Genomic DNA, 27,384 nt, shown 5'->3' on the forward strand with positions numbered 1-27,384 from the left:
CACAGGCAGCTCCAGCTCCCCGGCAGCCCCTGGCACTGGCTGCCCCGGCGGGGGGAACTGCCCCAGCCACGGGCGCTGCTGCCAAAGAGGGCGTGGGAGCTCCTGCTGCCACGGTGGCTGTATTTTTGGTCGTCTGCTCTGTGCCCTGAAGGCTAAGAGGAAGATGCTAATTTTCACCGTGGGTTACCTGGGCTTGGGATGGCGCCAGCACTGCCCCTTGTCCCCAGCTTACAGCCCAACTGCCACAGGTCAGAACCAGAGCTGCTGTGTCCATATCCCCTGACACTGTACGGCCTCAAGCCCATGTCCCCTGCCTCAGATCCTGAGTGGTGAGAGCACCCCCAGGCTCTCACGGCCCACCCCTGCACAGGGCCTCACTCCTGCAGAAGATCCATGTGGGTGCTGTGTGCTCTGCGGGCAGGGCGGTGCCGGTCCCAGCCCTGGTCAGCCTGGTCAGGTCCTGCCAGTATTTCTGGCTCTGCTGCAGCAGTTGCCCAGTGCTGCCTGGGCCCCGTGGCACTGCCCGCTGGGGCAGAGCTGGCCCTGCACACCCCAGGACGTGCTGATGAGCAGTGGCCATGGTGCTCCTGTGCCATGGGGCCAGCTGGCCAGCCAGACAAGGCCCTAGTCTCTGCATCTGGCTTCCCTGCCTGGCTGCTCAATCTGGAGTCATGCAGGCAGCATCAGTGCAGGAATGGCCTTTATTAAAGCAAAATAACCTACAAAAATATAGATACAGCCCGTGCCCCAGGCCTGATCTGGCCAAGAAGGAACAAGGCTCCTGCCCAGGGCAAGGACTAGCTCAGCCACACGGAGCCTTTGGCCACGGGGGTTGTGTGCACCCAACTCAGGGGGCCAGGCCTGTTCCCAGCCCCAGGGTCACTCTCCTCCTCCTTACAGCAAGTTTTGCTCCCACAGGCAGAGGTTCCCTCCCAGCAGAGCGCGCAGCTGCCCCAGTCCTGTCCTGGGCCAGGGCACACGGTGGGGCGGGGGCTGTCCCCCGCTGAGGAGCTGCAGGCTCCCCACAGAGGGCCTTCCACAGAGGGCTCTGCCGTGCCAGGCAGCGCTGAGGGGTGAGAAACGTGGGCACGGCCGAGACGAGCCCTGCCGGCGTGCGTGGGGGTGGCCATGGGACCTTCCCGTCTCCCGGCGTGGCACTCACTGTTCCTGCGTGCCCCAGGAGATGTAGTCAGGGCGTGTGGCTGCGTGATACTCATCGATCAGCTGCTGCACGATCTCCCGGGAGTTGTCCAGCTCGTCGAAGTTGTCCTTGAAGATGTCCTCCTTGCGGAACTGCTCCAGGAAGGCCTCTCGCTTGCGCAGTTTGTCGTACTGCCGGCACGTCCGCTCAAACAGCTGGAGAGCGGCGCAGGGTCAGGGGGGCCACAGCTCCCCAGGGACCCTTCCCAAGAGAAGGGCACCTCGGCCAGCAGGACTGAGGAGAGGACCCTAGACCAGACCTGAGCCCTGCTGGGAGCCACCCACCCCGTCCCTGGCTTTGTGACAGGCCCAGACTGAAGAGACACGAGGTCTGGGGCTGCAGAGCCCGGCGTGGTGAGGAAAGGCACTCACCGAGGAGATGTTGGTGTGGTTTGCCATCATGAGCCCACTGACACGGTGAGCGGATGGCAGGTAAGGGGACTTGCGGGACAAAGCCACCTGGATGCTGGCAGGGCCCCAGGGGATGAAGTTGGCCAACTTCCTCTCCCGGATCCGCTGCAGACTCTTGTGAACCTGGTGGGATGAGAACAGCAAGGGGCACCAAGTTGAGGGACAAACAGCTTGGCTGCAGCAGACCCAGGAGCTGCAAGAGATACAGCCATGGGAAGGTGGATTTCAGCATGACTGTAGCCTTTCCATGAGGCCAAAGCCCAAACAGGAGCAATCTGAAGCCAGCTCTCAGACGCTGCCTAAGTCTCACCCCAGGATCCTTGCACAGACAGTGACCATGCTCTTCCCTGGGCCACACCATGGCCATCAGTACCTGAACAGCCAGAGGAACTCACCTGTGTAGGATCCACCTCTCCCTGGATGATGTTGAGGATGGCGATGTAGCAGTGGTTGGTCTGCCTATCTCGCCCTGTGGACACCATCACGTTTTTAGGCTGCAGCAGCCTTCTCATCACATCCAGGACTGTGGTTTTCCTCACGCTGGCCACCTGCACAGGCCAGCCAGGGGTCAGAGGGAGTAGGTGTGCTGCTCCTGCTCTCCTGCTGCCTGCTACACACACACACAGGAGCAGGGGGCAGCTGGACAGAGATGCCCTCACCCTGAGGATAGAGTCACATGCAAAGCCGCATGCAAGACAAAAGAAATCCCAGCACCACACAACAGGCACAGCCAGGCCAAGAAACAGAGTGTCAGTAAAGGCTCCAGCTTGGGAGCTGTCTGGTCCCCACCCTGCAGCACAGCAGGGGCTGGGGGTGAAGCTCAGCTGAAAACAGAGGGTCAGGGACCTGTTTTATGTTGTCATTGTCAAACATAAATCCTGTCCCACTGCCAGGCAGGGAGCAACGGGGGTTCAACAGGAAAGGACTTGTTCCCCACTCCATGCCCTCCCTGCCTTGCCCAGCTCTGAGCCATGGGCAGCCTGGCCACTGCCCTCCCTGAGTGCTGTTGGGGCTTTGCCCAGCTGTTACTGGCCAGGGGGGTTCACAGCCAGGGCCAGCACCCAGACTGCCCCACAGCAGGGACAGCTGGCTGAGGTGGCAGTCCCTCCTGCACTGGTTGAGCCATTGGCTGAGCCCTGCCCGCACTCCTCCCTCGGAGGACAGATCACACACTGATACCCTTTTCAGAGCCAGCAGTTTTTCAGATTTGCTTCTCTGAGAAACATCCTGAGGAAATGCACAGAGGGAGAGGAGAAGAGCAGCTGTTAGTTCCTTCCGGACCGCGGTGGGCCAGTGCAGGTGAGCACCTCCCGAAACAGAACTGCCCCACTGGCACCAGGAGGCTGGGGGACACCAGTTAGGGACAAGCCAAAGGCAAGAAGCAGCACTTGTAGTGCAGAGGAGCAGCAGATTCACTCTCAGACACAGACTGAGTTTCAGGAAAGGGCTGACACCTGTAGCCCACCATCAGTGACAACGAGCATTAGGGTTTGGATCCAAATTGTCGAAGCCAATGGCTCACAGGAACGGCAGAACCACTCTCCTGGCCTTGCTCTCATCATTGCTAAGGGTGGCTTTTGCCAGTCCTGACCACGATGATCTTGACAGCCGCCCTGATGCGTGCAGCAGGTAGCCTGGCACAAGCACAGCTCCCTGCTCATGTCTGATTCATTGCACATGCAGCAGTCACATGGTGTGAGCACGTGGGCTGGGATTTGGGACGTGCAGTGACAGCTCACACCAAGACGGGGCTAACAGATGCTGCAAGGTGAGTGTGGCAGCTTCTCTGCCCTTGGGGATGGGAAGGAGAGCCTGGGGCTGCCTTACCGACTGGTCGGTGGTGAGTGGCGTGTACCCCGTCATGAGGAAGTGCAGCCGGGGCGTGGGGATGAGCGAGGCAATCAGCCCGATGAGGTCGTTGTTCATGTACCCGGGATACCTGAGCGTGGTGGTGCTGGCAGACATGATGGTGGAGACCTAGGGGAGAGGACAGGGTCAGCAGAGGGTTGCAGAGCATGTCAAACCTGCCTCAGACATGCCAAGGGAAGCTGGGGTGCCTGGAAGGGCACAGGACCCTCACAGCTCCAGGCTGCCCACCCCTGAGCCCAGCCCATGAAGCAGGTTCAGACTAAACTGAACACAGCAGGGAAACCCCATGCTGGCTTCTCCTGAGGGACAAGTCCTCACCAGCTGGTTGATCTGTGAGAATGATGGGTTCTGAATGTGCAGCCGGTCTGTTGCGATCCGATTCAAGGCTGTGTTGTCCAGAACCACCTGCAAGAGAAACCTGGCTCTGTGAAGGGCCCCTGAGGCAGCTGAGGAAGGGCAGTCCTGGCCATGTGTCCCAGGGCACTGGTGGTCCAGCACAGGGCCTGAGTGGAGCCATCTGTACAAGTGGCAGACACTTGAAACCATAAGCTGACTCATCTGTGGCACGTAACTGACACCGTCAATGGAACCTCTTCCCTCCCTCCTGGCTGTGCTCCCCAGCTCTCCCAAAGAGCTCTGCCCCTGGGTCAGCACTGCAGCAGTGTCAGCTGCAGCAGCTCCAGTGCAACTGCTCCTCCACTGCCACATGCAGGGTGCAGCTGCAGGGGACGAGCAGTGTCTCGGGCAGACCTGGCTGAAGGCGCTGCCTGGCTGGGGACCCTGTGGGTGCTGCAAATGACACAGGTGTTGCATTCAGGCAGGGGCTGCAGCACAGCTCCACAGAGGAAGCACAGCTAGTCCTCACTGCCTTGGGAAGAACCACCAAGGCAGAAATGCCAGGCAGCTCTGCAGGGGTTAGCACCAGTGGGGGTCCTGGGGGCCACATCTGCTTGGCCCTTCTGTTCGGGGTGCACTCATTGCTGCACCTGGGGCTCACAGGCACACGGTGCTGTCACTGTGCTGGCCCCAGGATGGGCCCCAGATCTGAGCTGTGGGGACAAGGACGACTCCTCAGGACTGGCTGCACCACAGGCCTCTTACCACACAGTCAGCATTCTGGGTCAGCCTCTTCAGTGTCAGCAGAGAGTTGTATGGCTGGACTACAACATCGCTCATCTCATCCTGGTTTGGGAACACCGAGTAGGTCTCCACCAGTTTCTTTGGATACCTAGTGAGAAGGGCAGCATCTCAAGGGTTAACAGCATCAAGCTGCACTCTCCCCTCCCACAAGCTGCCTTAGCAGTCTCCAGGGCTCAGGACAGGGTGAGTCACCAAAGCTGCAGCCAGAGTGGCTCCCAGGGAGGGAGAGAATGTGTCCCAGCAATGCCTACCCCAGCAGCACAAGGCTGCCAGAGGAGCTACAGGGAGGCTGAGCCATCCACAGGCTGATTAAGCAGCCGCTCACAAGTCTTTTCAAGAGGATGCAAGCTGAAACAGGCCAGGATGGCAACTCACAGCCTTCAACCAGAGCCTCCCACCCTCCCCTGCACTGTCAGGGTGTCCACAGGCAGCTGCCTGATAAGAACATCTGAGGGATGGCAGAGCTTGGACAGAAGGAGTCCAGTTTCAGAGCCTCTGAAGTCCCCAGGCGTATCAGGAGTCAGCCTTCTGCAGGCAGCATGCCAGGGATTGCACAAGGCAGTGTTTGGGTGGGGGTGGTGGCTCTGAGTCAGCGCTCCCGCTCCAGGCAGGCTGCCCAGGCTGGGCCAGGCACTGCAGTGTGGGAAGGGGACAGGGCTGTGCTCACCTGTCATTCAGTCTCTCCAGAAGGTACGAGCCCAGCCCAGAGCCTGTTCCACCAGCAATAGAGTGGCAAAGCACAAATCCCTGGAAGGAAGCAGAAGGCAGGTGCTGAAGGTGAAGCTCAGCCCCAGAGCAGACAGACAATGTGTCACCCTCACTACCTCCAGCAGAGACCTGCCAGACAAGGTCAGAGCTCCTCGTGGCTGCTGGGAGCACGGATGCAGCAGAGACTGACCCCAGCAGCAGCCACAGCTCCTCAGGCCACTCCTGCCCACACCGTGGGATCTGCATCTCTACACACCCCGCAAAGGGCAACATCTGCTCGGGAGCTCAGGATTCCTCCCACCCAGAACAGGATTGGAATAGCTCCAATGTCACCTCCAGGGTCCAGTCAGTCACAGGAAATGGAACTGCACATTCTCAGCCCTTTCCTGGGTCCTTCACACCCCTCTCTCCCTCTAGAATGACCGAGGCCAAGCTCCCACTGCCTGACTCCAGCTCAGCTCCCACAACAGGCACTCCAATCTTGTGCCATCTTGTTCTGGTGATGGTCTCCCTTCCCCTGCTGCCATGTCACAGCCTGACAGGAGCACCCAGCAGCCCTGTCTGCACACAGGGTATGGGTTCACACAGACAGTGTAAAGAAAAATGCTCCACAAGCCAACAGTGAAAGAACTTCTGGGGCAGGCTGGCAGGTGGAGTGGGGATGGACAGACCTCCTGTCCCTAGATCCCCTCTCTACATGTCCTGTGCTCAGTCCCAGAAGCTCACTGAGCAAGTCTGTGCCCATTGGAGTGCTGAGCTCAACCTTACAAAGAGCAACCAAGCTGGGAAAACACCAGGCAGGGCCACTGGATCCAAGTCCCTTGTTTACTTACTTCCAAACTGTCACTCCCATCAGCCTCTCTGTCTATTATGTCAAAAATATCTTCATGGATCTTTTCTCCCTGCAAGAGAGATCAGGACTGGTTTAGCTCCTTTCCCACAGAACATAGAGAAGAGCTGCTCAAGCTTGCTGTGAAGTCAAGTCAGACTGGCAGTGTGGTCCTGTTCCCAGGGTACCACAGGGCTCAGGAACACAGTCCCAGAGACATCAGTCCCTGCCAGTGACGAGCTGTTCTTCACAAACTGGGACTGAGCTGACATGAGGGAGCCAGGACAAAGCCCCAGAGCTGAAGAGCTGCCCTGTGTCTCACCCAGCAGCACTAGAGCTGGTACCTGCGAGAAGCCACTGGCCCAGTTGTTGCCAGCTCCCCCTCCATGCTCGGACAGGTAGATGTTTTCTGGGTTGTAAAGGTTGGCGTAAGGGGAGTTGAGGATGGAGTGGATGACACGGGGCTCCAGGTCCAGCAGCACAGCCCGGGGGATGTAGTGCTCATCATCTGCCTACAACGGGAGCAAGAGGATCTTGATGCTGCTGCAGCTCGGTGCCACTTCCACTGCTAGAGCAGGAGCTACCCCCTGGCTGCAGCTGAGCCCCACATGGCCAGGCCTGGCCAGAGGGGAAAAGAGAGGCTGGTCCTGTGCAGCTTATCCTCACTGCAGCATCCCTGGTGCCCCAGAGCACTCCCAGCGCGGGAGGGGGAACTCTTGGTGCTTACATAAGACACTATCTATGGCACCACAGCCTCGTGCCTCTGCTCCGCCTCCACAGCGCTCCGCTAACACAGCGGCAGCGCAGGCGGGAGCCCGGAGCGGGCTGCAAGCAGGAGCCGGGGCTGAGCCGCCGCTCCCACCGGCACGCTCCGTGCTCGCCCAGCCATCCGTGTGCCCGCAGGGGCTGCGGAGCGGGCTGCAGGGGCACACACAGCCCAGCTGCACCGCCGGGCACAGCACACTGGGCGCGGTGTGCCCGCTCCACGGCCTGCGGCTGCCGGTACCTGGTAAAAGAAGACGTCCTTGCGGTCGGTGCCCTCGGTGGCGAACTCTTCCACGATGCCCTCGGGGCTGATGCCGTGCTCGGCGCAGAGCTGCTTCCAGAACTCGAACCCGACTGCGGGGAGGCGCGGTCAGACGGGCCGGGCAGCGGGACCGGGACCGGGGCCGGGGCAGGGCCCGGAGCGCCCCGGTCCGCAGGCCCCGCCCCATTCGCTTGAAGCCCCGCCCCGTCCCGCCAGGCCCGCTCGCTGGCCCCCCCACAGCATCCCGACCCCACCCGGTGCGCGCTCTCCCGGGCCCCCCACGGCCGTGGCGCGCTCACTCTGGTTGCCGCACTGGCCCAGCTGCAGGGTGATGATCTCCCGCGGCATCGCGGCCGAGGCTCCGCTCCGCTCCGCGCCCCGCCCGACTCCGGTACCGCCGCGTCTCCCGCCGGCGCCAACGGCAGCGCGCGTGCGCACTGCTCGCTTCCGGGGCAGCACCGCGCACCTCCGCCCCCGGCGGCGCCCTGGCAACGCGCGTGCGTCCCGCCAGGGGGCGCGGCCCGCGCCTGCGCAAGATGGCGGCGCACAGGACGGAGCTGCAGCCTGTGGCAGGGCGCCGCCATACCTGCGGCGGGCGCGCGCGCGCGCGCGACGGGCGGGCGGATGTTGACGCCGTGAGGGAGCGATGGCGGCAGCGGCGGCGGCGGGGCCCGGGCCCGGGCCCGGCGAGCGGCAGCGGCGTGTGCAGGCGCTGAGCGCGGCGCTGCGCTGCCGCCTCGGGCCCTACGAGCCGCTGCTGGGCGCCGTGCAGGCCGCGCTGGTGTGGGAGCGGCCGGGCCGCAGCGCGCTGTGCTGGGCGGCGGTGCACGGCCTGTTCTGGTGAGCGGCGGGGCTGGGACCGGGACCGGGACCGGGCCGCGCAGGGCGAGCGGCGCAGCGGCCCTGCCTCGGGAGGCGCGCTCCGCCGGGCCCCCATCGCCGGGGCTGCGGGGGTCGGGGAGCCTGCGGGAGCTGCTCCCGGGGAGGAACGGTCCGTAAGGAGCCGCGTGTTTGCTCCGTGTCCCGTTCCGGACAGGAGGGACCTGGGAACGCTGGGTCCGCTGCCGTCCCCGTGCTGTCCTTGTCCCTAAGAGCAACAAACTGCCTGGGAAAACTCAGCCTGCTGTGGCAGGGGAGGGAGGGCAGCTTGCCTGGGACAGGAGCTGTACAGCAGGGAGAACTGATACGAGCAAACCAGGGTCAGCTGGCAGCTGCTTCCGGAGCACGCTGTGTGCTCACTGAATAGCAGGTGCTGAGTTTTCCCTCTGAGTGACTGATTTTAGGTTGGTTTGTGTTACCCTTTTGTGTCTCATAAAGATCTGGCCAGTACCGACTCATTGGTTTCTTCCCCACAGGTTCTTTGCTCTGACTTCCCTTCGTTTGCTGTTTCTGACTGCATTGTCCCTCATAGTAGTAGTGTGTCTAGACCAGTGGAAGCATAAAATCTGGCCAGAAATTGGTGGTAAGTTACATTTTGAGCTCATAGCAGCAAACAAGCCCCATTTCCAGCCCCAGAAGTACAGGCTCTGCACTGTCTGCAGTTACATTGTTAAAACCTGGGTATTTTGCTTTAAGGGTCTAGAAGCTGGCAAGAGTATTGCAGGCAGGCTCTTTCTGGAGCTGGAATATTCTAAGCTGTGTAAACAAAAGTTCTTTCTGTGCTTGTGACACTGGTATTTGTCTTGTCATCCTGAACCACAGGGTGTACGTGACCTAGTGCAGGCTTGAGACAGTGATTCACTTTCTAAGCATTCAGTACCAGAGTGAGAAATTGAAGTGTATGTGGAACTCATCTGGATTCCTCCTCAGAATCCATAATAACCCAGTTTAGGATGAAGACAAATCGCAGCCTTGCTGTTGATCAGAGATTTCTTTGGGAGAAGAGGCTGTTAATGAAGTTAGTTTTCAGCTTTCAGTAACCAAAGCAGTTGTATCCCTCCTTTGTGACATTAATACACTGATGAACAACCCCAATCCGAGCAGCTCGGGGTCCCTTGGCTTTGCATGGACAGGTTAGTTTGGAGGAGTGTGAGGGCCTGCATGTTCCCAGAGCTGGTTCCCTGACTAACCAGCAAGTTCAGCTCCCAGCTTCCTGCTTCAATCTGTGTTCTCTCTAGTTCCTGGGAAGACATTAAAGCTTTCCTTGGTTTCAAAGCTTGGCTCAGGCTCCTTCTTAGAAGCCAGCATCTGTACAACTCCCTCATCCCTCTGATCTGATCTCTCAGGGTGGCTGGTACATCCCTTTCAAGTCCCAGCCTGGGTGGGAAAGTATCAAAAGCCTTAAATCCTTGATGCCTCCAGTCTGCAGGCTGTTCCTCTTCCCCAGCTGGTGTGTGCAGGGAGTGGGGGAGAGGGAACTGGGCAGCCTCTAGCAAACACCGAGGAGCAACAGGGAGACTCTTGCAGTCCTGTACTGTCACACGTACATGCTCAAGATGTGTTATGGACTGATGCATCTCCATCCTGTAATTACAGTTAATGTCTTTTCCAGGTGTTTCCCAGCTCATTAAAGCTTTACTCAAATCCCAAGAGCTAAGCATTCCCATGGCAAATTCCTTGCAACTAATGTAGTGTCTGTTCTTAATATTTTAGTGGCGAGACCTGATGAATTAGACAATGAGAGGTAGGAAACTAATTGACTCCTCTAATGTGATACTTTGTTGTGATACTGTGTTGTTACCTGCACATGCTTGGGATGTTGGCTCCTGGGGACAAGGGAGGAGGGAGCTGGGAGCTGCTCAGCGGAGGACAGATGGAGACCCAGGTGCAGTCAGGTGGTCATGAGAAGTTTTTGACTTGCCCAAGCCATTTTATTATACTTTGCCTTCATACCAGCCTCCAGATATGCTTGCTTGATTCCCTGCCCCCTGAAGTTAGAGGTGCTGCCTTAGAAGCAATTCCTCTTGTGTAGGCCTCCAGTGGCAGGAAAGCTGCATTTCTGTGGGAATTAATGAAGTCTTCTGAGACTTGATAGGGAACATTTAACAGGCTTGTTCCAGCAGTTGTTTCTGCATAGTTATGATCTGACTGCAGCATTAATAATGGGTTGAGAAATGCTGAGGTGTTGTCTCACTGCTCACACCTGCCTCTCTGGGCACACCTTCCTGCCGCCACTGCCAGGCTGTGCTGGATGTCAGCTCCTGATTAAATCACCTGAGCTGGTGCCAAAGGACAATTGTCTTTATTCATTTTTTGTAAGAGGCCCAAGCACAAAAGAAATTGCTCTTTCTAACCTTCAGGTCCTCGTGACTAGCAGTTAGGCAGCACTAACAAAACTGACCAATTCAAGGCCTCCAGAGTAACTGAGAACATGAAGTGAGGTGCAAGGCTGCTTCTAGACCTCATACTGAACACTTGGAGGCTGCAGTTGACCAGAGAAACACAGAAAAAGTAAATGGATTCACTTGATTTGCCTCTGCACTGTGCACTCCCTCCAGTAGCATGGAAACTGGTCCAGGCCATTGACTGAAATTCCTGCTCCTCAGTGCTGTGGGAACACTAGGATGCTGCTAGAGGGGCTGTAGATAAACTGCTTTGGGCAGGGCACTGCTTGGAGGGCAAGTGACCCTCATCTCTAGAGCTCTGTGCTGGGTGGGAAAGAAGGAAGCATTGGGACAAGTATTTGTAACAAGGGTCTTCAACCCTGACACTGATACAGCAATATCTGTTCCCAAATTCTGCCCTCACTGCAGCTGGGGATACGTCCACCCTCGGCTGCTCGGAGTGCCAGAGCTCTGTCATCATTTGGCTGAAGGATGGGTGACTGGGACCAACTTTTTAAGTAATCTCTTCATTTTCAAGAGGCAAAGCCCTGGCAAGGTGAGAATGTACAGTCTTCAGAAATAACCTGTTTGGTGTGGAGCCTCTGCTGACCACGGGGATCCTCCTGTGCTGGCATTCAGCACTGGCTGAACACATTCCTGGATGGGAGGTTGCCATGGGAGGTCTCCCACAACACCATGCCTATTAGATGGTGGGGAAAAATGGAAAGCACAGGCAGAATAATCAGGTTGTGGAGGAGGGAGGAGAAAGTGAATGTCAGTGTGTGGATTGCACCACTGAAGTGAGAGCGTGACTGCTCCTTCTGTAGGTTTCTGGCTTTTCAAGTGTCTGTCGAACTTGTCTCCTCACTGGGTTTTAACAGTTTGAGAAAGTGTGTCAAGCTTTTTCTTTCTTCTTTTTTTGAGTTTATGGAAAGATAAACCTGTAGCACAGTGATATTGCCCTTGTCCTCTTCACCTTGAAGAGCTCTCTAGTTCAGCCTCTTCCTTGCTGTTAGTGTCCCTGCTTTGGGAAGCTCCTCTTTCCCTGAGGCAGGAGGCCTCAGCTGCTGTGGCTCTGAGGGCAGACAGCCCTGTGTCTCTGCCCATGCTGGAGCAGGTGGTTGGACATTGTGAAGGCTTCACCCTTTTTGGAACAATAACTTGACCTAGAATTTGCAGAGGCTGAGATGGTCAAGAAGTGAGTGAACCTACTGCTTAACCCTGGAAACTCACTGTCTCTCATGTCTTCAGTTTTGCCTTCTAGTGTGTGGAGTGTTCACTTTCCTGGCTGTCCTGGGCCAGTATATCCCTGGGCTCTTGCTCTCATACTTGCTGTGTAAGTAAATCTCTCTGCCAATACAGACTTACATGTGAAAAGAGATGAGTGGGTGCTGAATGTCCAAGAAATGGGGCTCAGAAGGAAAGCTTTTGTGACTGGCTTTAAAATTTAAAACAATACATTCTGCCAGGAATGTGATGGTTCTTGACCAGGATTCAAAGTCTGGTTTGGAGAGAACATGTTTGAGTGCTTAGTAACTACAGATCTGAGCACTAACAGGTTGGCCTCTCAACTTTGTTAAATTGGCAGAGGTGATGGCACCTGTTGTAACAGGCTCCCACAGCACCACCCTCAGTGCTCAGATCTGCCATGCTCTGTGTGCTGTGCCGCATCACGAAACAGGCAGGATGTTTGCCAGGCAGCATCCTGAACAACCTCCTAACCCACATTCCTGCTCACTGCAGTGCTCTTCGTCCTGCTGTGGCCCCTGGCCGTGTACCACCGGCTGGGGCAGCGCGTGTACCTGCGGCTGGAGCCCCTGCTGCAGCGGCTGGACTTCAGCGTCCAGGGATACATGGTAGCGAGGCGGCGCGAGAGGCAGAGTGAGTTCTGTGCCGTTTCTGGCCCCAGGGTTTTACACCTTGATTTTTGATACCTGAAACGGGCTGTGAACAGAGGCTCTGGCCTTGGTGGGCAGTAGAGGCTGCACGTCTGGGATGGCAAATTCTTGGAACTGCCTTGGGAAGAGAGAGACGCAGTTCCGCCTCTGCAGCCATCTCCTAGGAAGCAGCTGCTGTGGGCTTTTCACAGCACTGAGCTGCTCCAGTTCTTGGCTGCCAGAACTGTGTGTTCCCTATTCTGGAAAAAGGAGGAAAGGCTCTGTGCGAGGGAGTTCTAAACATGTTCATCTCAGCAAAAACCTGCTACAGCCGCAGTCAGAAGTTAGCATGGCTCTGCTGTGGAACAGAGCTGGCTCTGCTCTGTTTTGTGCAGTTTGGGGTTTTCTGGTCCTGCACAGAGCCTTTCCCCAGCAGCAGTAACAGTTTTGTGTCTGGTTTCTAACAGTGCGTGGCCGGGCTCTTGGTCAGGAAGCCACGGATGATGGGAGTGACAGCGAAGAGGAGCTGGCTGCATTCTGCCCCAAGGTAACAGAGCCTCTGGGGGAGAGAAGAGCTCAGCTGGAAAAAACAAACTGGGGACATGCAGCATCTGGCTTTGTGTCAGCACAGTGTAGCTGAGAGTGATGGGAGAGCAGATGAGGACACTGTCCTTTCATATGGGTCTTTCCCATCTGTTGAACTAAAGAATGTCCAGAGCTGCTTGTACCAGCTGCAGTCTCCTAAACTGCACTAAATGTGAATGAGTCTCAGGTACCAGTCTCCCATGAGGGCCAGGTTTAGCTGGAGGCCACTCCATCATCAGTTTTGTCTTGAGGCATGGGGATAACCTTTCTAGTGCTGATGTTTTCAATTTTATATTCTATTTCAAAGCTGGATGACTCCGTGGTCGCCAAGGAACTGACCATCTCTGACTCAGAGCATTCAGATGCTGAGGTTTCCTATACTGAAAATGGGATATTTAACCTTTCAAGGGGCCAGACACCCCTGACAGAGGGATCAGAAGGTGAGAGGAAACAGCTTCTGGAAGGTGTGGAACGTCAAGCAGACGCCAGTGTGATGGGTCAGAGGGAGGATGTGTTACCTCCCATTGTTGAAGTCTGGGTGTTTGATGTCGGCCTTGCTGGAAATGAGCTGCCTGTTTTATTCAGAACTGAAGCTTCCTCCTTCACTCCTGTGGTGCTGGAGTGGAGCGAGGGCAGCAGCTCTGCAAAGGCAGATCCAGCTCCACCAGCCTGGCTGTGGGTGCTGGTGCTCCCCTCTAGCAGGTGGCTGCTTCAGCACCAGCGAGTGAGCTGGGATCTGAAGAGCTGAGATGGGGGCAGGGAGACACTGAGAAGAGTGTGATCTGTGAGCTCCCAACAGTCCATCCAGGGGAGGTGCTGGCCCAGCTCCTGCCTGGGCCTGTGGGTGCTGGTGAGCGCTGGCAATTAATGCACTTTCTCCTCTTCCAGACCTGGATGGTCACAGTGACCCAGAAGAATCTTTTGCCAGGGATCTCCCTGACTTCCCTTCCATAAACCCAGAAGCAACTGGCATAGATGATGAAGATGACACCAGCATTGGGATCCCGAGCCTGGCGTACCGCTCACAAGGGACAGAGGATCTGCAGCTCCCATATGAGCAGGAGGAATTTGGCACACTGCCATCGGTGCAGAATCTCACCAACAACATTGCTGGCTTTGTCACCAGGGGCATGATCCAGCTGGCACTGTCAGGAGCCCCTCAGCCAGGCTCCTCACGCAGCACCAATCCCCAGAGAGGGGCAAAGACTCACCTCAGAGCCGCCAGTTTGGACTTGGACACTGACGCTGAAGGGGATGACTTTGAAATGCTGGATCAGTCGGAGCTGAATCAGCTGGATCCCACTGGCTCCCGAGGCCAGTAAATCATCCTGTCACTTCCCTCTGGTTTTCTGTTGCGCATCATGGAGGGAATCCTGGGAGGAAAAGCCTTGCACAGTTCTCTCAATTGTCTCCTGTGAGTCTGAGTGAAGTGACAGCCAGTCCTGGCTGGGTACACAGTGTGACTTGTGACTCTGTAGCCTCGCTTGGATTTTAAAATAAAGGACACTGGCAATCTGTAGAGAAGAGGCGTTGATGGGATAGCTCCACAATCACCTTGCACTGTCTGACAGGATGCTGCCTGCTCAAAACTTTCTCTAAGACAATAAATCTGGTGTCTGCAGCTCTCAAGTTCAGTGGGACTGACAGTATCACCAGGAACAATTGTGCACTGAGTTCTGGCACTGATGTGTAACCAGGGGAACAGGACAAAGCCCCTCAGACACGGTGTCTGGGACTCAATGCTGTTCTGTCACAGACAGCTGTTCCCTGCTCTTAATATGTGCACAAATCCAAGTCTTCTCTCTCAGCAATATCCAGCTCCAGGTGGAACCAAGCCCCTTGCTCCATTGTGGATGTTGTGCAGCCGCAGTGTTTTCCTTGCACTGGCTGCTCCCTCGACTCCAGCTCCTCCTGATGCTGTTTTGTAAGAGCTCAATGGCAATAAGACACCTGTTGTGACCACCAGACCACCTGCAAGAACATCCACGTGTAGCCCCTGCTCTTGTGTTGCTTTTCTGAACTAACAGCCTTTGTTAACAGCCAACTAACACTTTGCTAGAAACCCTTGTGCTGCTCCAGTGCGTTCCCGTGGGCAGGGCCGAGGCTGCGCGTCCCGCAGCAGTTTTCCTGGGAGAAGGAGGAAGTGGAGCAGGGCTGACAGGGCGGAGGTGTGTCCCCTGGGCCCTTGCTGCCTCCAGCCTTGTGCAGGCAGAGCCCGCAGTGGGAACCGGACAGGGACAGCAGCCCGGACCAGCAGTGACTGAGGAGATCGCGCCTGCCGCGCTCCTGTGAACAAACCAGCAGACCCCAGGGAGAGCCACCCCCCTCTGCCCGCCGAGTGCCCCCATTACTTTTCCTAAGCCATAGACCCGGTTCTGATCACGTTTGTGCAGCCAAGAACGTACCTCGTCAGGGACCCCGTTACCGGCTGCTCTTTGTCTGACTCTGCCCATCGGGGGCGGGGGGCGGCCTCAGCCGGGGAGGGGGGCTGGGTACCGGGTTCCGTACGGGCTGGAGCCCCTTCCCCTGGCCGAGTCCGGTGCGGAGGTGGGAGGGCGAGGGGGCTGCGCTTCTCGCCCCGCGGCGGGAGCGCCGGTTCCGGTGGGTGAGTGCGTGCCCGGGGCCGTGGAGCCGCCGCCGCGGGCTGTGCGCGGGGCCGTTCCCGCGGGGCGGGCCGGTACCGGGCGGGGTTACCCCGCCAATCACCGTGTGCCCCCGCCCTCGCCGCCATTGGCGGGGAGCAGCCGGCGCGCCGGAAGTGCGTGACCGGCGCCAACCGGGAACGGAGCGGGGTTGGAGGCCCGGGGCCGCGGGATGAGCAAAGGGCGCGAGGCCGCGGCGGGCGGTGAGTGCGGGGCTGGCGGGGGAGCACTGGGTACCTCCGCCGTACCGGGAGGCCGCGGTGACCGGGGCTGGTCCCGCAGGAGGCGCCGCCGCTGTCCTGCTGCGGTACCTGCGGGAGCAGAACCGGCCGTACAGCGCCCAGGATGCCTTCGGGAACCTGCAGCGGGAGCACGGGCTGGGCAAAGCGGTGAGCGGGGCCGGGCCGGGCTGGGGCGGGGCGGGCCCGGGCCCGGCTGACGCGGAGTCCCGCAGGCCGTGGTGAAGGCGCTGGAGCAGCTGGCGCAGCAGGGCCGCGTACGCGAGAAGGCCTACGGGAAGCAGAAGATTTACTTCGCTGACCAGGTGAGCCCCGGCCGCCGCCGCCGGCCGCTGGCCCCGCTGGCCCCTCAGCCCTGAGCCGCCGCTCCCCGCAGGAGCAGCTCCCGGCCGCCAGCGATGCGGAGCTCCGCGGGCTGGACGGGGAAATCGCCGCACGCTCCGCACAGCTGCAAGCGCTGCAGCAGAGCTGCCGGCACATGGAGGCGGGTGAGTGTGCCCGGCCGGGCAGCCCCGAGGGCACCGGCAGCTCTGCCCTGCTGCCGTGTGGCAGCCCGGCCCGTGATCGGTGCCACCTTCCCAGAGCTGAAGGACCTGAACAGCTCCATGACAACCCCTGAGATCGCCAGAGAGATCGAGGCGCTGAGGAAGGACTGTGCCAGTTGCACGGAGAAACTGGAGAGGATTAAGTCTGCTACCAACCACGTAACTCCAGAGGAAAAAGAGAAGGTGAACAGCTGCTGTGTCTGGATCCAGGATCCAGCAGTTCCCTTACAGGCAGTGCTTGCCCGGGGCTCCTGCCACCCCCTCGGGCTGTTTGTGACCCGCTGCTGTTGGCAGGTGTGCCGGGAGCAGCAGCTGTACCGCCGGGAGTGGCGCCGGAGGAAGCGGATGGTACCGGCTGGGGTGCGGCTGGGCACTGAGGGCCCTGCTGGGACTGCTGCCCACAGCCCTCACGTGCCCTGTCTCGCCAGGCCACAGAGCTGCTGGATGCCATCCTGGAGGGGTATCCCAAGAGCAAGAAGCAATTCTTTGTAAGTACCGAGGCTGGGCCATGCCCACAGCTGCCAAGCCAGACCCTAAGCCTGTTCTCCTGCCACGCAGGAGGAGGTTGGGATAGAGACGGATGAGGACCATGGTGTCGTGCTGCCAGCGACTGTGTGAGGTGCTGGGAGAGCCTTTGTTCTGGAGAGAAGCTGCTATGGAGCTGCCTCTGAAACTTGGCTGTTGGGTTCTTCTTTTTCTCATTTTGCAGGACTGGGGCTTGTCCTGTGTATTTATTTGTTTTTGTTTTAAAATGTTTTTCAGTTGGAAGGGTGGTGGGTGGGAGGAATTTGGCACTGGCCCTCTCCTTGCAGTGGATGTCGTTTTTTCGTGCCCCCAGTAAATGGAGCTGCCTGGCTGAGGTTTGATGTGACTGAGGGGACATGTGGGGGCCCTGGTGCTGTGTCTCTGGTGTTCTGGTAAGGAAAGGGGCTGCAGAGCTCTCTATGTGTTCCAGCTGCTGAGTGGTCATATGAGAGTATGATCCATTAAACAGCAGGATTTTGGTTCAGCTGCACATCCCTGTGCTGTTTGTCTCTTCAGAGGGTGTCAGGGCAGTGTTTAGGCTCTGAGGAGTGGGGAGGGCAGGAGCCAGGAGAGGGTGACCTGAGCCACAGGGGCTGGAATTGGCTTATGGAAACTGCCAGCTCTAGAGCAGAACTCCAGGAACTCAACATCAGAAAAAACATTAAAACATTCAGCGAAATTTATTTAATTACTTTCCACAATAGAAAAATACATCAGTTTCATGTGTGAGGTCTGTAAAATTCCACATCCTCTTTCCAAGGCAGGAGGCAGTGCTCCCTCCTCAGTGTTGGAAAAACTTCCTGAAATAAACATTCCCTGGATGTGCCCCTGGAGCAGGAGCACAAACATGGTTATGGAGAGCCCTGCTGCTGGCAGCACCCTGGTCCCATCACTCTGGACAGTGACCAGCCCTCACCTGGGCAGAGCTGTGACCCAAACTGGGCGTGGGACAGGGTCAAACATGTTGCTGACAGCAGCTGCTCCTACAGCTGGCACAGGCAGCGCTTTGAGACCATTTCAAAATTTACAATAATAAAAATTAAATCGAGGCTGGTCGTGGATGTGTGTGTATAGAAGTTCTGAGGAGCAGCAAGCGCATGTGCCACACTATGCTACAGCTGCAGAACTTTCCTGTGCAGTACAGTCACAGTTTCTGAAAAGGAGAGGTGTTCCAGCACTTGCAGGAACTTCCTGTGTTCCTTCCCAGGGACTCATGGCTGCAGCAGAGCTTGGGGTTCATCAAGGCCCTAGTATATATTGACAGGGCCACAGCTCTTGACAGGTTCATCCTGCTGCCAGCACTGCCAGGCTCCTCCAAAACACAACAACTGACTCAAAACAGCTGATTCAGAGGGGCAGGGGACAGTGGGTTGGGGAAAAGCAATTACTGCTGTACCAGAAACCCATGACTTTTAGTCCCCAGTTGTCACAATTCCCTACCCTGGGGATAGCAGGGCTGTCACACCTGAGGGCACAGGATGGAGCTGCTCTGGGATCAGCTCTGCAAGGAGAGTCAGTGGCACAGGCAACCCCGTGGCACTGCCTGAGCCAGAGACTCTGCTCCCCACCTTCTGTTCCTCACCACCTTTCCCTCCCCTCCTGCCCAGTCCCTACAAAGATTTGGTGGCACTGAGTGGAGCAGCAGTGTTTGCACGACCACTTCAGAAGGAATACAATAAATAATTCAGAGAACCTTAAAAACAGCCACAAGGGAGAGGACCCAGGGTGGTGGCTGGCACCCAGGCCTCTGGGCAGAAGTGCCCCATCCCCACAGGCACAGAAGTGGCACGGGAGGCTCAGTAGAGCTGGCACTTCACCTTGTGCAGGACCCCGATGACAACGTCCCGCAGCGTCTGTGGCAGAGAGAGGACATGGTCAGCTGGTCTGTGGAGGGACAGCCACCCCTGTGCCACTGTCTCTGCCCCCTTGGCCATGGCACCAGCCCCTCTGCAGCCCTGCATTCACCTGGGGCTTGCAGTGCTCCTCAATCCAGCTGAAGACGCATGCTGAGAGCTCCTGAAAACTCGTTACAGAGACTGAGGCATTGAAGGACTGGAACAGGGAGTCCATGATGCCTTGGAAAACATTGAACTTCACCTCATCAGAGATCTGGTTCTTCCCCTCGTTTGGGTTGTCCTGATGAGCTTTCACAATCTGTTCGTAGTTCCTGAAACAAGCACGGCACACCAAGGACAGCAGTGAGGCCTCCACTCACGACTCCGAGCTGCCACTCCCAGCTCCTGCTTCCAGCTCTGAATTCCCACACCCAGCTCCTGGTTCCAAGCTCCAGGCCTGTCCCCAGATGGAGAACCACTGCAGAACCCTGCAGGGATTCTTGCAAGGAAACAACGGGAAGTAGACAGCATGACCCCAACAGCTCTTCCCTTACACTTTCATGATCTGCAAGGCCATCACATCTTTCCTGAGGGTAGAAACTTCCTCCTCCTGTTTTTTCTTTTCCTTGTGCAGGAACTGGATGTAGTCAATAGCTGAGCATGAAAACACAGAGTGAGGATTTGGGAGCACACACGGGCCCCTGAGATCCCCACAGGAGGTGCCTGAGCCAGGGCTCCACTGACCCAGTTCCCCTGGGGAAGGTGAGTGCAAGGGAGGAGCACCCAAGCTCCCCAGAGCCTCATCACACCAGAAGGTTCTAAGGTGCTGAACTTTGTCCTGCACACCTCTAGGGCGGAGCTTCGGGGGTTGATAGCACCTCCTTCCCTCCTGCCCTTGGGACTCACTTTTCTGGAGCACGATGGCCTTGCTCAGCTTCTGTGAGCTGATGGAGAAATCCTGCTGCTCACAGGTGGGGACAATGGCCTGCAAGTCATTGTAGCCTTTCTGCAGGGAAGTAAAGCCACAGAGTGTGGGCTCATCCTGTGAGGCCAGGTCCACACCCAGCTCCCACAGCACAGCCTGTCAGAGCCAGGGCAGCTCCCAGCACACACACTCATGTAGGGAGGGCACATCCAGCAGCAAAACAGAGGAGTGCTGGAAGAGAGGGGTGCTGGAGCAGGCTGGCAGCAGCAAACCGCTGCCTTGTGCCTCACCTTGATGGCATCTCGGCGCTTCTGCTCGGCCTGGGTGTGTGCCCGGCGGCGCTGGTCCTTGTACGACTCCTTGCAGGACTCCTGGTGGTAGTCACTGTCCTCATCATCTGTGGGGACAGACTGTGGCTGGGGGTGGGGAGACAGGCACCAGGAGGGGCACAAGACAGCTCAAGGGACCACTACAGCTGCAGCCAGGCCCAGCATAGCTCCCACCCCATTCAGCTACAGCAGGCTGGGCCAAAGAAAAGCCTTCCAAGGAGCCCTGGCAACCCTTTCCCCTCTCCTCAGGGAGTTGGGCAGGAGGGTGGCAGCTCCCTTGGGAAGGTGTCAAAACCAGAGTGATCCTCGACTCCAAACCCTGCTGGAAACCACAGAACCCTGATGTTGTTGTTTCCACCACCTTCCTCTTCTTCTTCCTGCTCAGGATAGGAATCCTGCCCAGCCACGCTCAGCCCCTCGGTGCAGGGCAGACCTGGAGCCCCGCCGGATTCCCGAGCGAGCAGAAACACGCGGTCACGGAGGGCAAACCCCACCTGTGTTGGGGACAGAAGAGGCACTGGTGGAGCCGATGCTGTTGGCCCGGGACACTATGCTGCCTTTCCGGGCATTTTCCATGAAGAGCGCTGGAAGAAGAGTGTCCCGGGGTCAGTGCCCAACGCGGGGTGTGACCGGGCGCAGGGACGTGAGGGACGTCCCCGGGCAGCCGCTGCCACCCACAAACGGGGCTGGGGCGGGCCGGGCACCGCCCGGGCACCTACCGGAATCCAGGCCATTGTCGCCGTAGGCCGCGTCCACCTGCGCGGGGCCGGCGGGCGGAGGAGACATGTCAGTAGAGCTTGGGCGGCGACCGGGCCCGCGCCCCGGAGCCCCCCCGCCCCCAGGAGCTCGGTCGGCCCGAGGAGCACCCGCCAGCCCCGAGCTGCGGCTCCGCCGGGGCCTTCACCCACCGCCCCTCACCCAGGCACTGACCCGTGTGCGCTCCCCGCCCCCGTACCCCCAGCCCGGCGCTCACCCTGCCCGGACGCCATGAGCCGCGTCCCGGCGTGCCGCCCTGCGCCCCCGCGGCACCCGGCGGCCCGGCCCGACCCGATCCCGGCCCCACCTTCCCCCACGAGTCCTCGGCCGCGGCGCCCGGCGGCTCCGCCATCTTCCGCCCGCCCGGTCATGTGACCGCCGCCAGGGGGCGCCCGCGCGCCCCCCCGGAGCGGCCCCGCGCGTGACGTCATGGGCGCGACGTCGCCGCCGCGCGCCCCCGGTACCGCGGGTACCCTCCGGACACCGGGAGTCCCGCACCGAGCCCCGGGGAAGGACACCGGGAGCCCTGCGGGGCGGGCGAGGGGACGGCACCGGCGCACGGACACGCACTGCAGGAGCAGCCTCTTTACTGTCACCCAGCGGAGCTCAGCCTCAGGTCCCCCTCACCGGGGGACCGCAGGACGCCCCGGACCCTCGCCGAAGCTGAACGGGGCCGGTGGTCTCGGTGCCACGCTGCTCCGTCCGCTGGCTCATGGTGGTCAGTGGTGGCAGGACCTTCTCGGCGCTGTCGGGCCGGTCCCTCACGGGCCGGGCTCCGGGCTCAGGCGCTGCTGCAGCAGGTCCCAGGCCTTGTGCACCTGCCACAGATCCGCGGTGACACCTCACAGCCCACGGCTGAGCTGGCAGGAGCGTCACACCAGTCCCACAGCTCTTCCTTCCCGGCTGAATTTACACCCCCAGATCCACCCCTCGTGGCAGCGCACACAGGCACAGCAGGCACGGCCTGAGCACAGCACCGAGCCCTTCAGTTCCTGCCACAATCACCCAGAACGGCCCCGGTGCTGCAGCAGCCCCAGGCTCACCTGCTGGCGGGTGATGTCCGGCTCCCAGAGGGTGCAGAGCACCACCTGTGACTGCTCTACCCGCTGCCTGTTGCTCATCTGGCTCTGCAGCCGGCGGCGAGCAGCCTCCTCGGTCAGCCCATCCCTGGCCACAATGCGCCTCACGGCCTGGCAGGGACACAGGGGACACTCGTGTGCTCGGGGGGAAGCTGAGGATCAGCCCCAGCAGCAAGGGAGGGGTCCAGGGCAGGGCCCACCTCCTCCTCTGGGATGATGGCTGTCCACACCTCGTGGACCATGTCCTGCCAGCTGGCCTCCAGCAGCACAGCAGCGTCCAGCACACACACGGCCTTCCCTATGGAACAAGGGCATTCCTCAGTGCCTGGCCGTGGATGGCACCAGCCTGGGCTCAGTCCCACCTTCCTGCAGTGCAGGCACTTCACTGCTGAGCTGAGGCTGCCACAGAGCCGGTTACCTTGAGCATCAGCCTCTCTGACTTTCTCCTTTGCCATCTGGGCTATTTCGGGCCACACAATGTCTGTCAGGCTCTTCAGCCGCTCCTGGAAAGGACCACAGTGGGATTTGAGATTCAGTCCCTTGCTCCCAGAACCCCTGTGTAGCCAGCCAGAAGAGGGAGGGTGTAAGCAGTCAGGGGACACTCAGGAAAGACTGAAGCCGGGGAGGTGGGTCCAGCCCATCGCCAAGCATCAGGAAGGAAAGCTTTCTCACTGGCCAGAGGCTCCCATTCCTGCTGCCAGGGTCAGGGTGATTTTCCCTGTTGTTTTTCTTGTCCTGCCATTAGGGCCCTGCTATTAGCAGAGATCTCAGTCTTTACTCCACAGCACAGCAGTCTCCCTGTGCAGCAGGTCCCACAAGAGACATGTCCATCCAGGGAACCTCTTGAGCTGCCTCCACCTTGACCTGGGGCAGCAGCAGAGCAATAGGCTGAGCATCTGTAAAGGCCACTGAGCCCCCAAGAGACAGAGACCACTGGCTGTGTGTGTCAGGGCTGTTGCTCTGAGCTGGGTGAAGGAAAAGCATGGTATAGAGGAGATGGGAATGGCAGCGGGGACAGGGATGAGAACAGGGAGGCAGCAGCAGCTGCAGGGCAAGAGCAGTGTATCCAGCACAGCTGCTGATTCAGCTGCAGAGACGTGACCTGTCCCACTCTGTCCCCATGCCACTGCCAAGAAACACAGCCAGGAAGGTGTCACCATCTCAAAGGGCTTAAAACTAAGAACCCTTGGCACAAGAGAAGAACGGCCCCCACTCACAGCATTAAGTATTTAAAATAAACCTGCTTTTACCTGGTTTCCAAACACTTTGGCTCCAAGGACTTTCCTGTTAATCGTTCCATCTTTGTTCAGGATCTCTGCAAGGCAGAAGCAAGACAGGTTTGGGAAGGACAACTCCCATCCCTGTGGCAAGCCTGGACTGAGGAAAGGGCTTTGGCAAAAGGCTCTCAACAGCCCACAGAAAAGGGCTGTAACACCTAACATGGCAGCTCTTCACCTGATTCCTGAAAAGGACAGGGAAAAGCTTTTTCCAGGCAAACAGCAGCCTTGGTTCATTGTTCCCCAGCAGCAGCAGCTCTGACACGGGACACACAACACTTGGGGAGCCCAAAACTCATGGGGTGGGAGAGGGGCACAGGCCGGGGCTCTCTGGGTTCCTGGGACACCCCTCCCTGCCCTTCCTCCTCCCTGCAGCCTCCAGTGACTCTACCTGCCCCAAAGGCTGCCACCACTGCCTCGTAGGCCGGGCCACCGGGGACATAGACGGCGTGGCCCAGCTTGTCAGCGTCGATGACGAACGCGCCCAGGTGCCCCAGGAGTCTGGCAATGGAGGTTTTCCCACTCCCAGTTCCCCCAGTCAGGCCAATCACGTACGGGCGCAACGGCAGAGCTGGGTCTTGCTAAGGGAAAGAGGAAAGCCATGGCAGCAGACTGGGCTTTGCTATGGAAGGATCCTGACACTCCGGCCTGGAGATGGCCATGAAAGGCCCTGGCCTGCAGAGAAGCAGGCAGCCTTTCCAAACTCTTCAGCTCCTGAGACTCCCACCCCTCCTCCCCAGCACTCCCATTGCAGCTGTGGCTCTGCAGGCCCCCTCACCCGTGGGGGCTGCAGCAGCGTCCCCAGCAGCCTCTGCCGGAGGCTGGAGGAGCTGATCTTCTCCTCCTCGTTCTGGCTGTGGTCAGGGTCCTTCATCAACTGGATTTCATGGAGAGCCAGCTCAGTGAGCCCCTGATGAGAGAAGGGAGCCCTGAGGGCCCTTAGCCATGAGGATGCAGCAGAGGGAAGGGGTGAATCGAGACCAAATTTGCCCCCAGGGTAAATCAGCAGGGTGAGAGGGTAGGCAGGGGTAGCCCAACGAGCTCCAGTGTGGGAATTACATTTTCAAGTCTCTTCCTGTTGACAGCCTCCCCTCCCCGGCGGGTCTCCTCGCTGACCACCAGGCACTGCAGGTCGGGGTCTGTGACTGAGGGCCCAAAGGGGTCGGCCAGAGGCACGATGTCGTAGCACAGTGAGGGCTTCACGTCCTCCAAGAACTCGCGCAGCTTCGCCGCCCGCAGCTCGTACGGCTCGATCAGCTCCGGCAGGACTTTGTCTGCCGGGTGCCAGGAGGGCGGAGAAGCACAAGAGTGACAGAAATGACCAAGACCAAGAGATGGGAGAAAACAACCGGCTGGGACTTTGAACGCTGCCTCCCCCTCCCCTCGCCCCCGCTGTCCCTGTACACCTTGCCGGTTGTGGGCAGGACACCAGGTCCCCACTGGGTCCCCACTGACGCTCTGCCTGGCTGGCACCACCTTGGGTGGGTGACTGCCAGGACTTCACTTGTCACTGGGCCCTCAAACCACTGCCCTGCCCCGGGGAGCACCGGGCTCACCCCTGGTCCCCGCGCAGTGCCACGGCCGCCCCGGACTCACGGCGGAGCAGGTCTCCGTCGGCCACCCCGGCCAGGAGCCGCCGCCGGGCCAGGAGGCAGCAGGCGCTGAGCAGGAGCCGGTGGGCGCCGTGCAGCCGGTCGAAGGTGCCGCCAACCGCCACGTCCAAGAATTCGGGGAACGTCGCGTTAAGATCCTGCTCGGGGTCCCCCTCGGGGTCGCCCCCGAAGTCCCCCGCGGTGTCCTCGCCCAGCAGCAGCGCGGGCAGGCTCGGCGGGCAGCCGTACACAGCCGCGGCCAGGCGCTGCAGCCCGAGCCGCACCGGCTCCGGCGGCCCCGGCGCCTCGGCAGCGGCCGCCAGGAGGACGCGGGGCTGCCGTGCCAGGCGGCGGCCGGGCCCGAGCAGGACCCGCAGGTCCAGCCCCCGCCGCGCCGCCGCCGCCCCGTACAGCGCGGCCAGAGCCCGCAGCAGCGCGGGGCCCGCGGGCGGAGCGGAGGGGCCGGCGGCGGGGCCGGCCAGCCGCAGCCCCGGCTGCAGGTGCACGTAGAGCGGCCCCGCCACCAGCCCCGCCGCCGCCGCCACCAGCCCCGCCGCCCGCCGGGGCAGCGCGGGCAGCGGCGCCGTCAGCACCAGCAGCCCCGAGGCGAAGGGCGGCATCGCCCCGGCGGAAGCGCCGCCGACCGGAACGGGGACGGGAACGGGAGCGGAACAGCACCGCCTCCCGGGCAGCCCCGCCCGCGGGGGGAGGAGACCGGCAGCCCCGGCCGCAGGGCGGAACGGGAGCAGGGACGGAGGCAGAGCCGTGCGGCTGCAAAGGGCTTTATTTGAAAGGACACGGCGGGACCGAGCAGCGGGCGCGCCCGGCTCCGGGCTGGGGGCTCGCAGGCGGCGGTGCCGGTGTGGGCTCAGGACCGGTCCCCGCCGGGCTCGCTGCCGCCGAACACGAGGTCGTGCATGGCGCGGACGTACGCGGAGCCGTCGGGGCTGCTCAGCCGCAGGCGCCAGAGCGGGGCGAGGAGCTGGGTGCTGGCGCAGCGGAGCGGTGGGCAGGGGCTGCCGATGGCCTCCAGGAACAGCTGGCACCGCAGACGGGTCAGAGCCCTGCCTGGCACGGCCCCACGGCCACCCCCGCCCCGCGGCCACTGACCGGCAGGACCTCCTCCACCTCCTGGGCCGTGTCGCGGAAGATGCTCTGGCAGTGCCACAGGTACCGGCGGTACAGCCCCTGTGTCTCGGTGTCCAGGCCCCGCATCTCGCTGCCCTCGGGGTCGGGGCGCTGCAGGTTGGCCAGGAAACTGGTGTGGACCGGTCCGCACTCCACCAGCGTCAGGCTGCGGGAGGGAGCGCATCAGCTGCCACCGCACCCCCGCCCTGCCATTCCCCCCATCCTGCTGGGCAGGACACAGCCCCCCCGGCACCACCGGCACTCACTGGATGTTGAAGGGGCGCAGGACGATGGCCAGACTCTCGCACAGCCCCTCCACTGCGAACTTGCTGGCACAGTACACAGCATTGAAGGGCAGCCCTGGGGCAAAGCCACACCCTTAGCACCAGAGCGCTTCCCCACGGCTCCCTGTGCCTCAGGGTGCTGGGATCCCACCTTGCAGCCCCCCGATGCTGCTGGAGACAATGATCCGCCCGGCCCTGCGGCTCTTCATGGCAGGCAGGAATGCCTGGATGGTGCGGACAGCCCCAAAGAGGTTCACATCGAAGAGAGTTTTCATGGCCTGGTCGGAGCAGGTCTCCAGCGGTCCCATCAGTCCCACCCCTGCATTGCAGACTGCCAGGCACGGTGCAGTCAGACAGTGGCTGTGCACACCACCCAGTGCCACAAGGCAGAAATGGGGGGGCCTTTCCCAGCTGATGGGCCCTTGGCACCCCCTAATCCATCTAATGCACCTCTGCCCCGCTAAACACATCCTGTCCCAGCCCTAGGACTGCGTGCACCTCCCGTGATTTGGCATCTGCTGCCGGTGCCCTGGGTAGGGCTGTGACCCCAGAGAGGTCCCCTCAGCACCCCAGGAAGAGCCTTACCCAGCACATCCAGCCGCTGTCCCTGCACCCGCTGTGCAGCAGCTGCCAGCGAGCCTGGATCAGTGACATCAAGCTGCAGCACCTCCAGCGTGTCGGGGCAGCAGCCCCCCAGGCGCTCCAGCAGCCGCTCACCCTTGGCCAGGTCGCGCATGGTGGCATAAACTGAGAGGAGAGAGTGTGGCCATGGGCAGCGGTGCCACCAAGCTGCATGGCCAGCACCAACCCCAGCCCACCCCCAGGCTGTTTCTGGCTGTTTCTCCTTGGTGAGGCCCTACCTGGCCCAGCCCTGAGACCACCGGGGGCTGCTGGACCCCCGGGCAGCGACGACCCCTTTACCTTTGAAGCGGCGAGAGGCGTCAGCTGCCAGGCGTGCAGCCAGCCCCAGGCCGATGCCTGAGGAGCAGCCTGTGATCAGCACCGTGGTTCTCTCCATGGCTGGCAGCTCTGGCCAGCGGGGCCACGCCATTTAAGAGGGCTGGGAAGGGGTCCCCCCGCCCCACACCATCGTGTTGTGTCTGCTGCCTTATCTCAAGGCCCCTCCACCCACCTCCCTGTGCATGCCTGGGGCTCCCTGTGCCTTGATCCTCGTGCAGGTGCTGTGATAAAGGCTCCACCGAGCCAGGACCTCCCTGCTGGAGGAGGCTGTGGGGCACACGGGGAGCTGCAGCCCCAGGGGTCTGCCCCAGCTGTACTTTGCTGTGCCAGGCACCCCGGCTGCCAGGACACGTCTGGCA

General features: G+C 60.2%; 6 protein-coding genes across 12 annotated transcripts; 2 read left to right on the plus strand and 4 right to left on the minus strand.

Annotated features, from left to right (window-relative positions):
* Positions 1–683: 683 nt before the first annotated feature.
* TUBG1 (tubulin gamma 1) lies at positions 684–7,820 on the minus strand. Its single transcript, XM_086864708.1, has 11 exons — positions 7,484–7,820; positions 7,164–7,276; positions 6,502–6,669; positions 6,162–6,230; positions 5,288–5,367; positions 4,582–4,708; positions 3,799–3,885; positions 3,439–3,588; positions 2,007–2,159; positions 1,573–1,734; positions 684–1,356 (listed from the first exon to the last, which is right to left on the minus strand). The coding sequence occupies exons 1-11, from the start codon at positions 7,530–7,532 to the stop codon at positions 1,159–1,161; spliced, it is 1,356 nt and encodes a 451-aa protein (XP_086720834.1). The 5' UTR covers positions 7,533–7,820; the 3' UTR covers positions 684–1,158.
* A 10-nt stretch (positions 7,821–7,830) lies between these two features.
* RETREG3 (reticulophagy regulator family member 3) lies at positions 7,831–15,333 on the plus strand. Its single transcript, XM_086864709.1, has 9 exons — positions 7,831–8,024; positions 8,540–8,646; positions 9,777–9,807; positions 10,877–11,003; positions 11,699–11,783; positions 12,191–12,328; positions 12,792–12,871; positions 13,217–13,349; positions 13,798–15,333. The coding sequence occupies exons 1-9, from the start codon at positions 7,831–7,833 to the stop codon at positions 14,229–14,231; spliced, it is 1,329 nt and encodes a 442-aa protein (XP_086720835.1). The 3' UTR covers positions 14,232–15,333.
* Positions 15,334–15,657: 324 nt separating this feature from the next.
* PSMC3IP (PSMC3 interacting protein) lies at positions 15,658–17,909 on the plus strand. The gene is made up of 8 exons (XM_086864718.1): positions 15,658–15,754; positions 15,834–15,940; positions 16,006–16,095; positions 16,167–16,278; positions 16,373–16,518; positions 16,630–16,683; positions 16,764–16,823; positions 16,894–17,909. Exons 1-8 carry the CDS (start codon positions 15,724–15,726, stop codon positions 16,951–16,953), a joined length of 660 nt encoding a protein of 219 aa, XP_086720844.1. The 5' UTR covers positions 15,658–15,723; the 3' UTR covers positions 16,954–17,909.
* On the minus strand, positions 17,522–21,406 carry MLX (MAX dimerization protein MLX). Of its 5 annotated transcripts, none has more exons than XM_086864717.1 (8): positions 21,276–21,406; positions 20,669–20,705; positions 20,444–20,533; positions 19,911–20,017; positions 19,602–19,701; positions 19,250–19,349; positions 18,826–19,027; positions 17,522–18,713 (listed from the first exon to the last, which is right to left on the minus strand). In XM_086864717.1, exons 3-8 carry the CDS (start codon positions 20,523–20,525, stop codon positions 18,657–18,659), a joined length of 648 nt encoding a protein of 215 aa, XP_086720843.1. In that variant the 5' UTR covers positions 20,526–20,533; positions 20,669–20,705; positions 21,276–21,406; the 3' UTR covers positions 17,522–18,656. The 5 variants fall into 5 exon arrangements, with proteins under 5 accessions (XP_086720843.1, XP_086720842.1, XP_086720839.1 ...); XM_086864716.1 differs by lacking the exon at positions 21,276–21,406 and adding an exon at positions 21,013–21,126; XM_086864713.1 differs by lacking the exon at positions 21,276–21,406 and adding an exon at positions 20,923–21,072.
* Positions 21,276–25,303, minus strand: COASY (Coenzyme A synthase). 2 transcript variants are annotated; one of them, XM_023948565.2, is made up of 9 exons: positions 24,658–25,303; positions 24,121–24,335; positions 23,840–23,971; positions 23,453–23,642; positions 23,035–23,099; positions 22,203–22,287; positions 21,985–22,082; positions 21,749–21,895; positions 21,276–21,523 (listed from the first exon to the last, which is right to left on the minus strand). In XM_023948565.2, exons 1-9 carry the CDS (start codon positions 25,271–25,273, stop codon positions 21,467–21,469), a joined length of 1,605 nt encoding a protein of 534 aa, XP_023804333.2. In that variant the 5' UTR covers positions 25,274–25,303; the 3' UTR covers positions 21,276–21,466. The 2 variants fall into 2 exon arrangements, with proteins under 2 accessions (XP_023804333.2, XP_086720833.1); XM_086864707.1 differs by having other exon boundaries at positions 21,985–22,287.
* Positions 25,304–25,419: 116 nt separating this feature from the next.
* HSD17B1 (hydroxysteroid 17-beta dehydrogenase 1) lies at positions 25,420–27,225 on the minus strand. 2 transcript variants are annotated; one of them, XM_086864710.1, is made up of 6 exons: positions 26,987–27,225; positions 26,651–26,812; positions 26,217–26,396; positions 26,048–26,141; positions 25,764–25,947; positions 25,420–25,692 (listed from the first exon to the last, which is right to left on the minus strand). In XM_086864710.1, the coding sequence occupies exons 1-6, from the start codon at positions 27,114–27,116 to the stop codon at positions 25,522–25,524; spliced, it is 921 nt and encodes a 306-aa protein (XP_086720836.1). In that variant the 5' UTR covers positions 27,117–27,225; the 3' UTR covers positions 25,420–25,521. The 2 variants fall into 2 exon arrangements, with proteins under 2 accessions (XP_086720836.1, XP_086720837.1); XM_086864711.1 differs by lacking the exon at positions 26,217–26,396 and having other exon boundaries at positions 26,987–27,192.
* Between the last annotated feature and the right edge of the window lie 159 nt (positions 27,226–27,384).

Source organism: Cyanistes caeruleus, chromosome 27, assembly GCF_971803275.1.
Source record: "Cyanistes caeruleus chromosome 27, bCyaCae1.hap1.1, whole genome shotgun sequence".
NCBI classification, from domain to species: domain Eukaryota; kingdom Metazoa; phylum Chordata; class Aves; order Passeriformes; family Paridae; genus Cyanistes; species Cyanistes caeruleus.

Excerpts from the sequence above, each read along its gene's own strand:
- TUBG1 (XM_086864708.1), bottom strand. The coding sequence starts at position 7,532 with ATGCCGCGGGAGATCATCACCCTGCAGCTGGGCCAGTGCGGCAACCAG. Across the intron at positions 7,277-7,483 it reads GGGCCAGTGCGGCAACCAGA|TCGGGTTCGAGTTCTGGAAG; the intron begins GTGAGCGCGCCA and ends GCCTCCCCGCAG. Across the intron at positions 2,160-3,438 it reads CACTCACCACCGACCAGTCG|GTGGCCAGCGTGAGGAAAAC; the intron begins GTAAGGCAGCCC and ends TGGCCTGTGCAG.
- RETREG3 (XM_086864709.1), top strand. The coding sequence starts at position 7,831 with ATGGCGGCAGCGGCGGCGGCGGGGCCCGGGCCCGGGCCCGGCGAGCGG. Across the intron at positions 9,808-10,876 it reads GATGAATTAGACAATGAGAG|CTGGGGATACGTCCACCCTC; the intron begins GTAGGAAACTAA and ends CCCTCACTGCAG. Across the intron at positions 12,872-13,216 it reads TGGCTGCATTCTGCCCCAAG|CTGGATGACTCCGTGGTCGC; the intron begins GTAACAGAGCCT and ends TCTATTTCAAAG.
- PSMC3IP (XM_086864718.1), top strand. The coding sequence starts at position 15,724 with ATGAGCAAAGGGCGCGAGGCCGCGGCGGGCG. Across the intron at positions 15,941-16,005 it reads AGCACGGGCTGGGCAAAGCG|GCCGTGGTGAAGGCGCTGGA; the intron begins GTGAGCGGGGCC and ends GGAGTCCCGCAG. Across the intron at positions 16,279-16,372 it reads CTGCCGGCACATGGAGGCGG|AGCTGAAGGACCTGAACAGC; the intron begins GTGAGTGTGCCC and ends CCACCTTCCCAG.
- MLX (XM_086864712.1), bottom strand. The coding sequence starts at position 21,057 with ATGGCGGAGCCGCCGGGCGCCGCGGCCGAGGACTCGTGGGGGAAGGTG. Across the intron at positions 19,350-19,601 it reads GGCCATCGTGCTCCAGAAAA|CTATTGACTACATCCAGTTC; the intron begins GTGAGTCCCAAG and ends TTTCATGCTCAG. Across the intron at positions 19,028-19,249 it reads GCCTTGCAGATCATGAAAGT|GAACTACGAACAGATTGTGA; the intron begins GTAAGGGAAGAG and ends TGCTTGTTTCAG.
- COASY (XM_086864707.1), bottom strand. The coding sequence starts at position 25,273 with ATGCCGCCCTTCGCCTCGGGGCTGCTGGTGCTGACGGCGCCGCTGCCC. Across the intron at positions 24,336-24,657 it reads CGACGGAGACCTGCTCCGCC|ACAAAGTCCTGCCGGAGCTG; the intron begins GTGAGTCCGGGG and ends GGCACCCGGCAG. Across the intron at positions 23,643-23,839 it reads CGCTGCTGCAGCCCCCACGG|CAAGACCCAGCTCTGCCGTT; the intron begins GTGAGGGGGCCT and ends TCTTTCCCTTAG.
- HSD17B1 (XM_086864710.1), bottom strand. The coding sequence starts at position 27,116 with ATGGCGTGGCCCCGCTGGCCAGAGCTGCCAGCCATGGAGAGAACCACG. Across the intron at positions 26,397-26,650 it reads ACAGCGGCTGGATGTGCTGG|TCTGCAATGCAGGGGTGGGA; the intron begins GTAAGGCTCTTC and ends CGTGCCTGGCAG. Across the intron at positions 26,142-26,216 it reads CAGCATCGGGGGGCTGCAAG|GGCTGCCCTTCAATGCTGTG; the intron begins GTGGGATCCCAG and ends GCTTTGCCCCAG.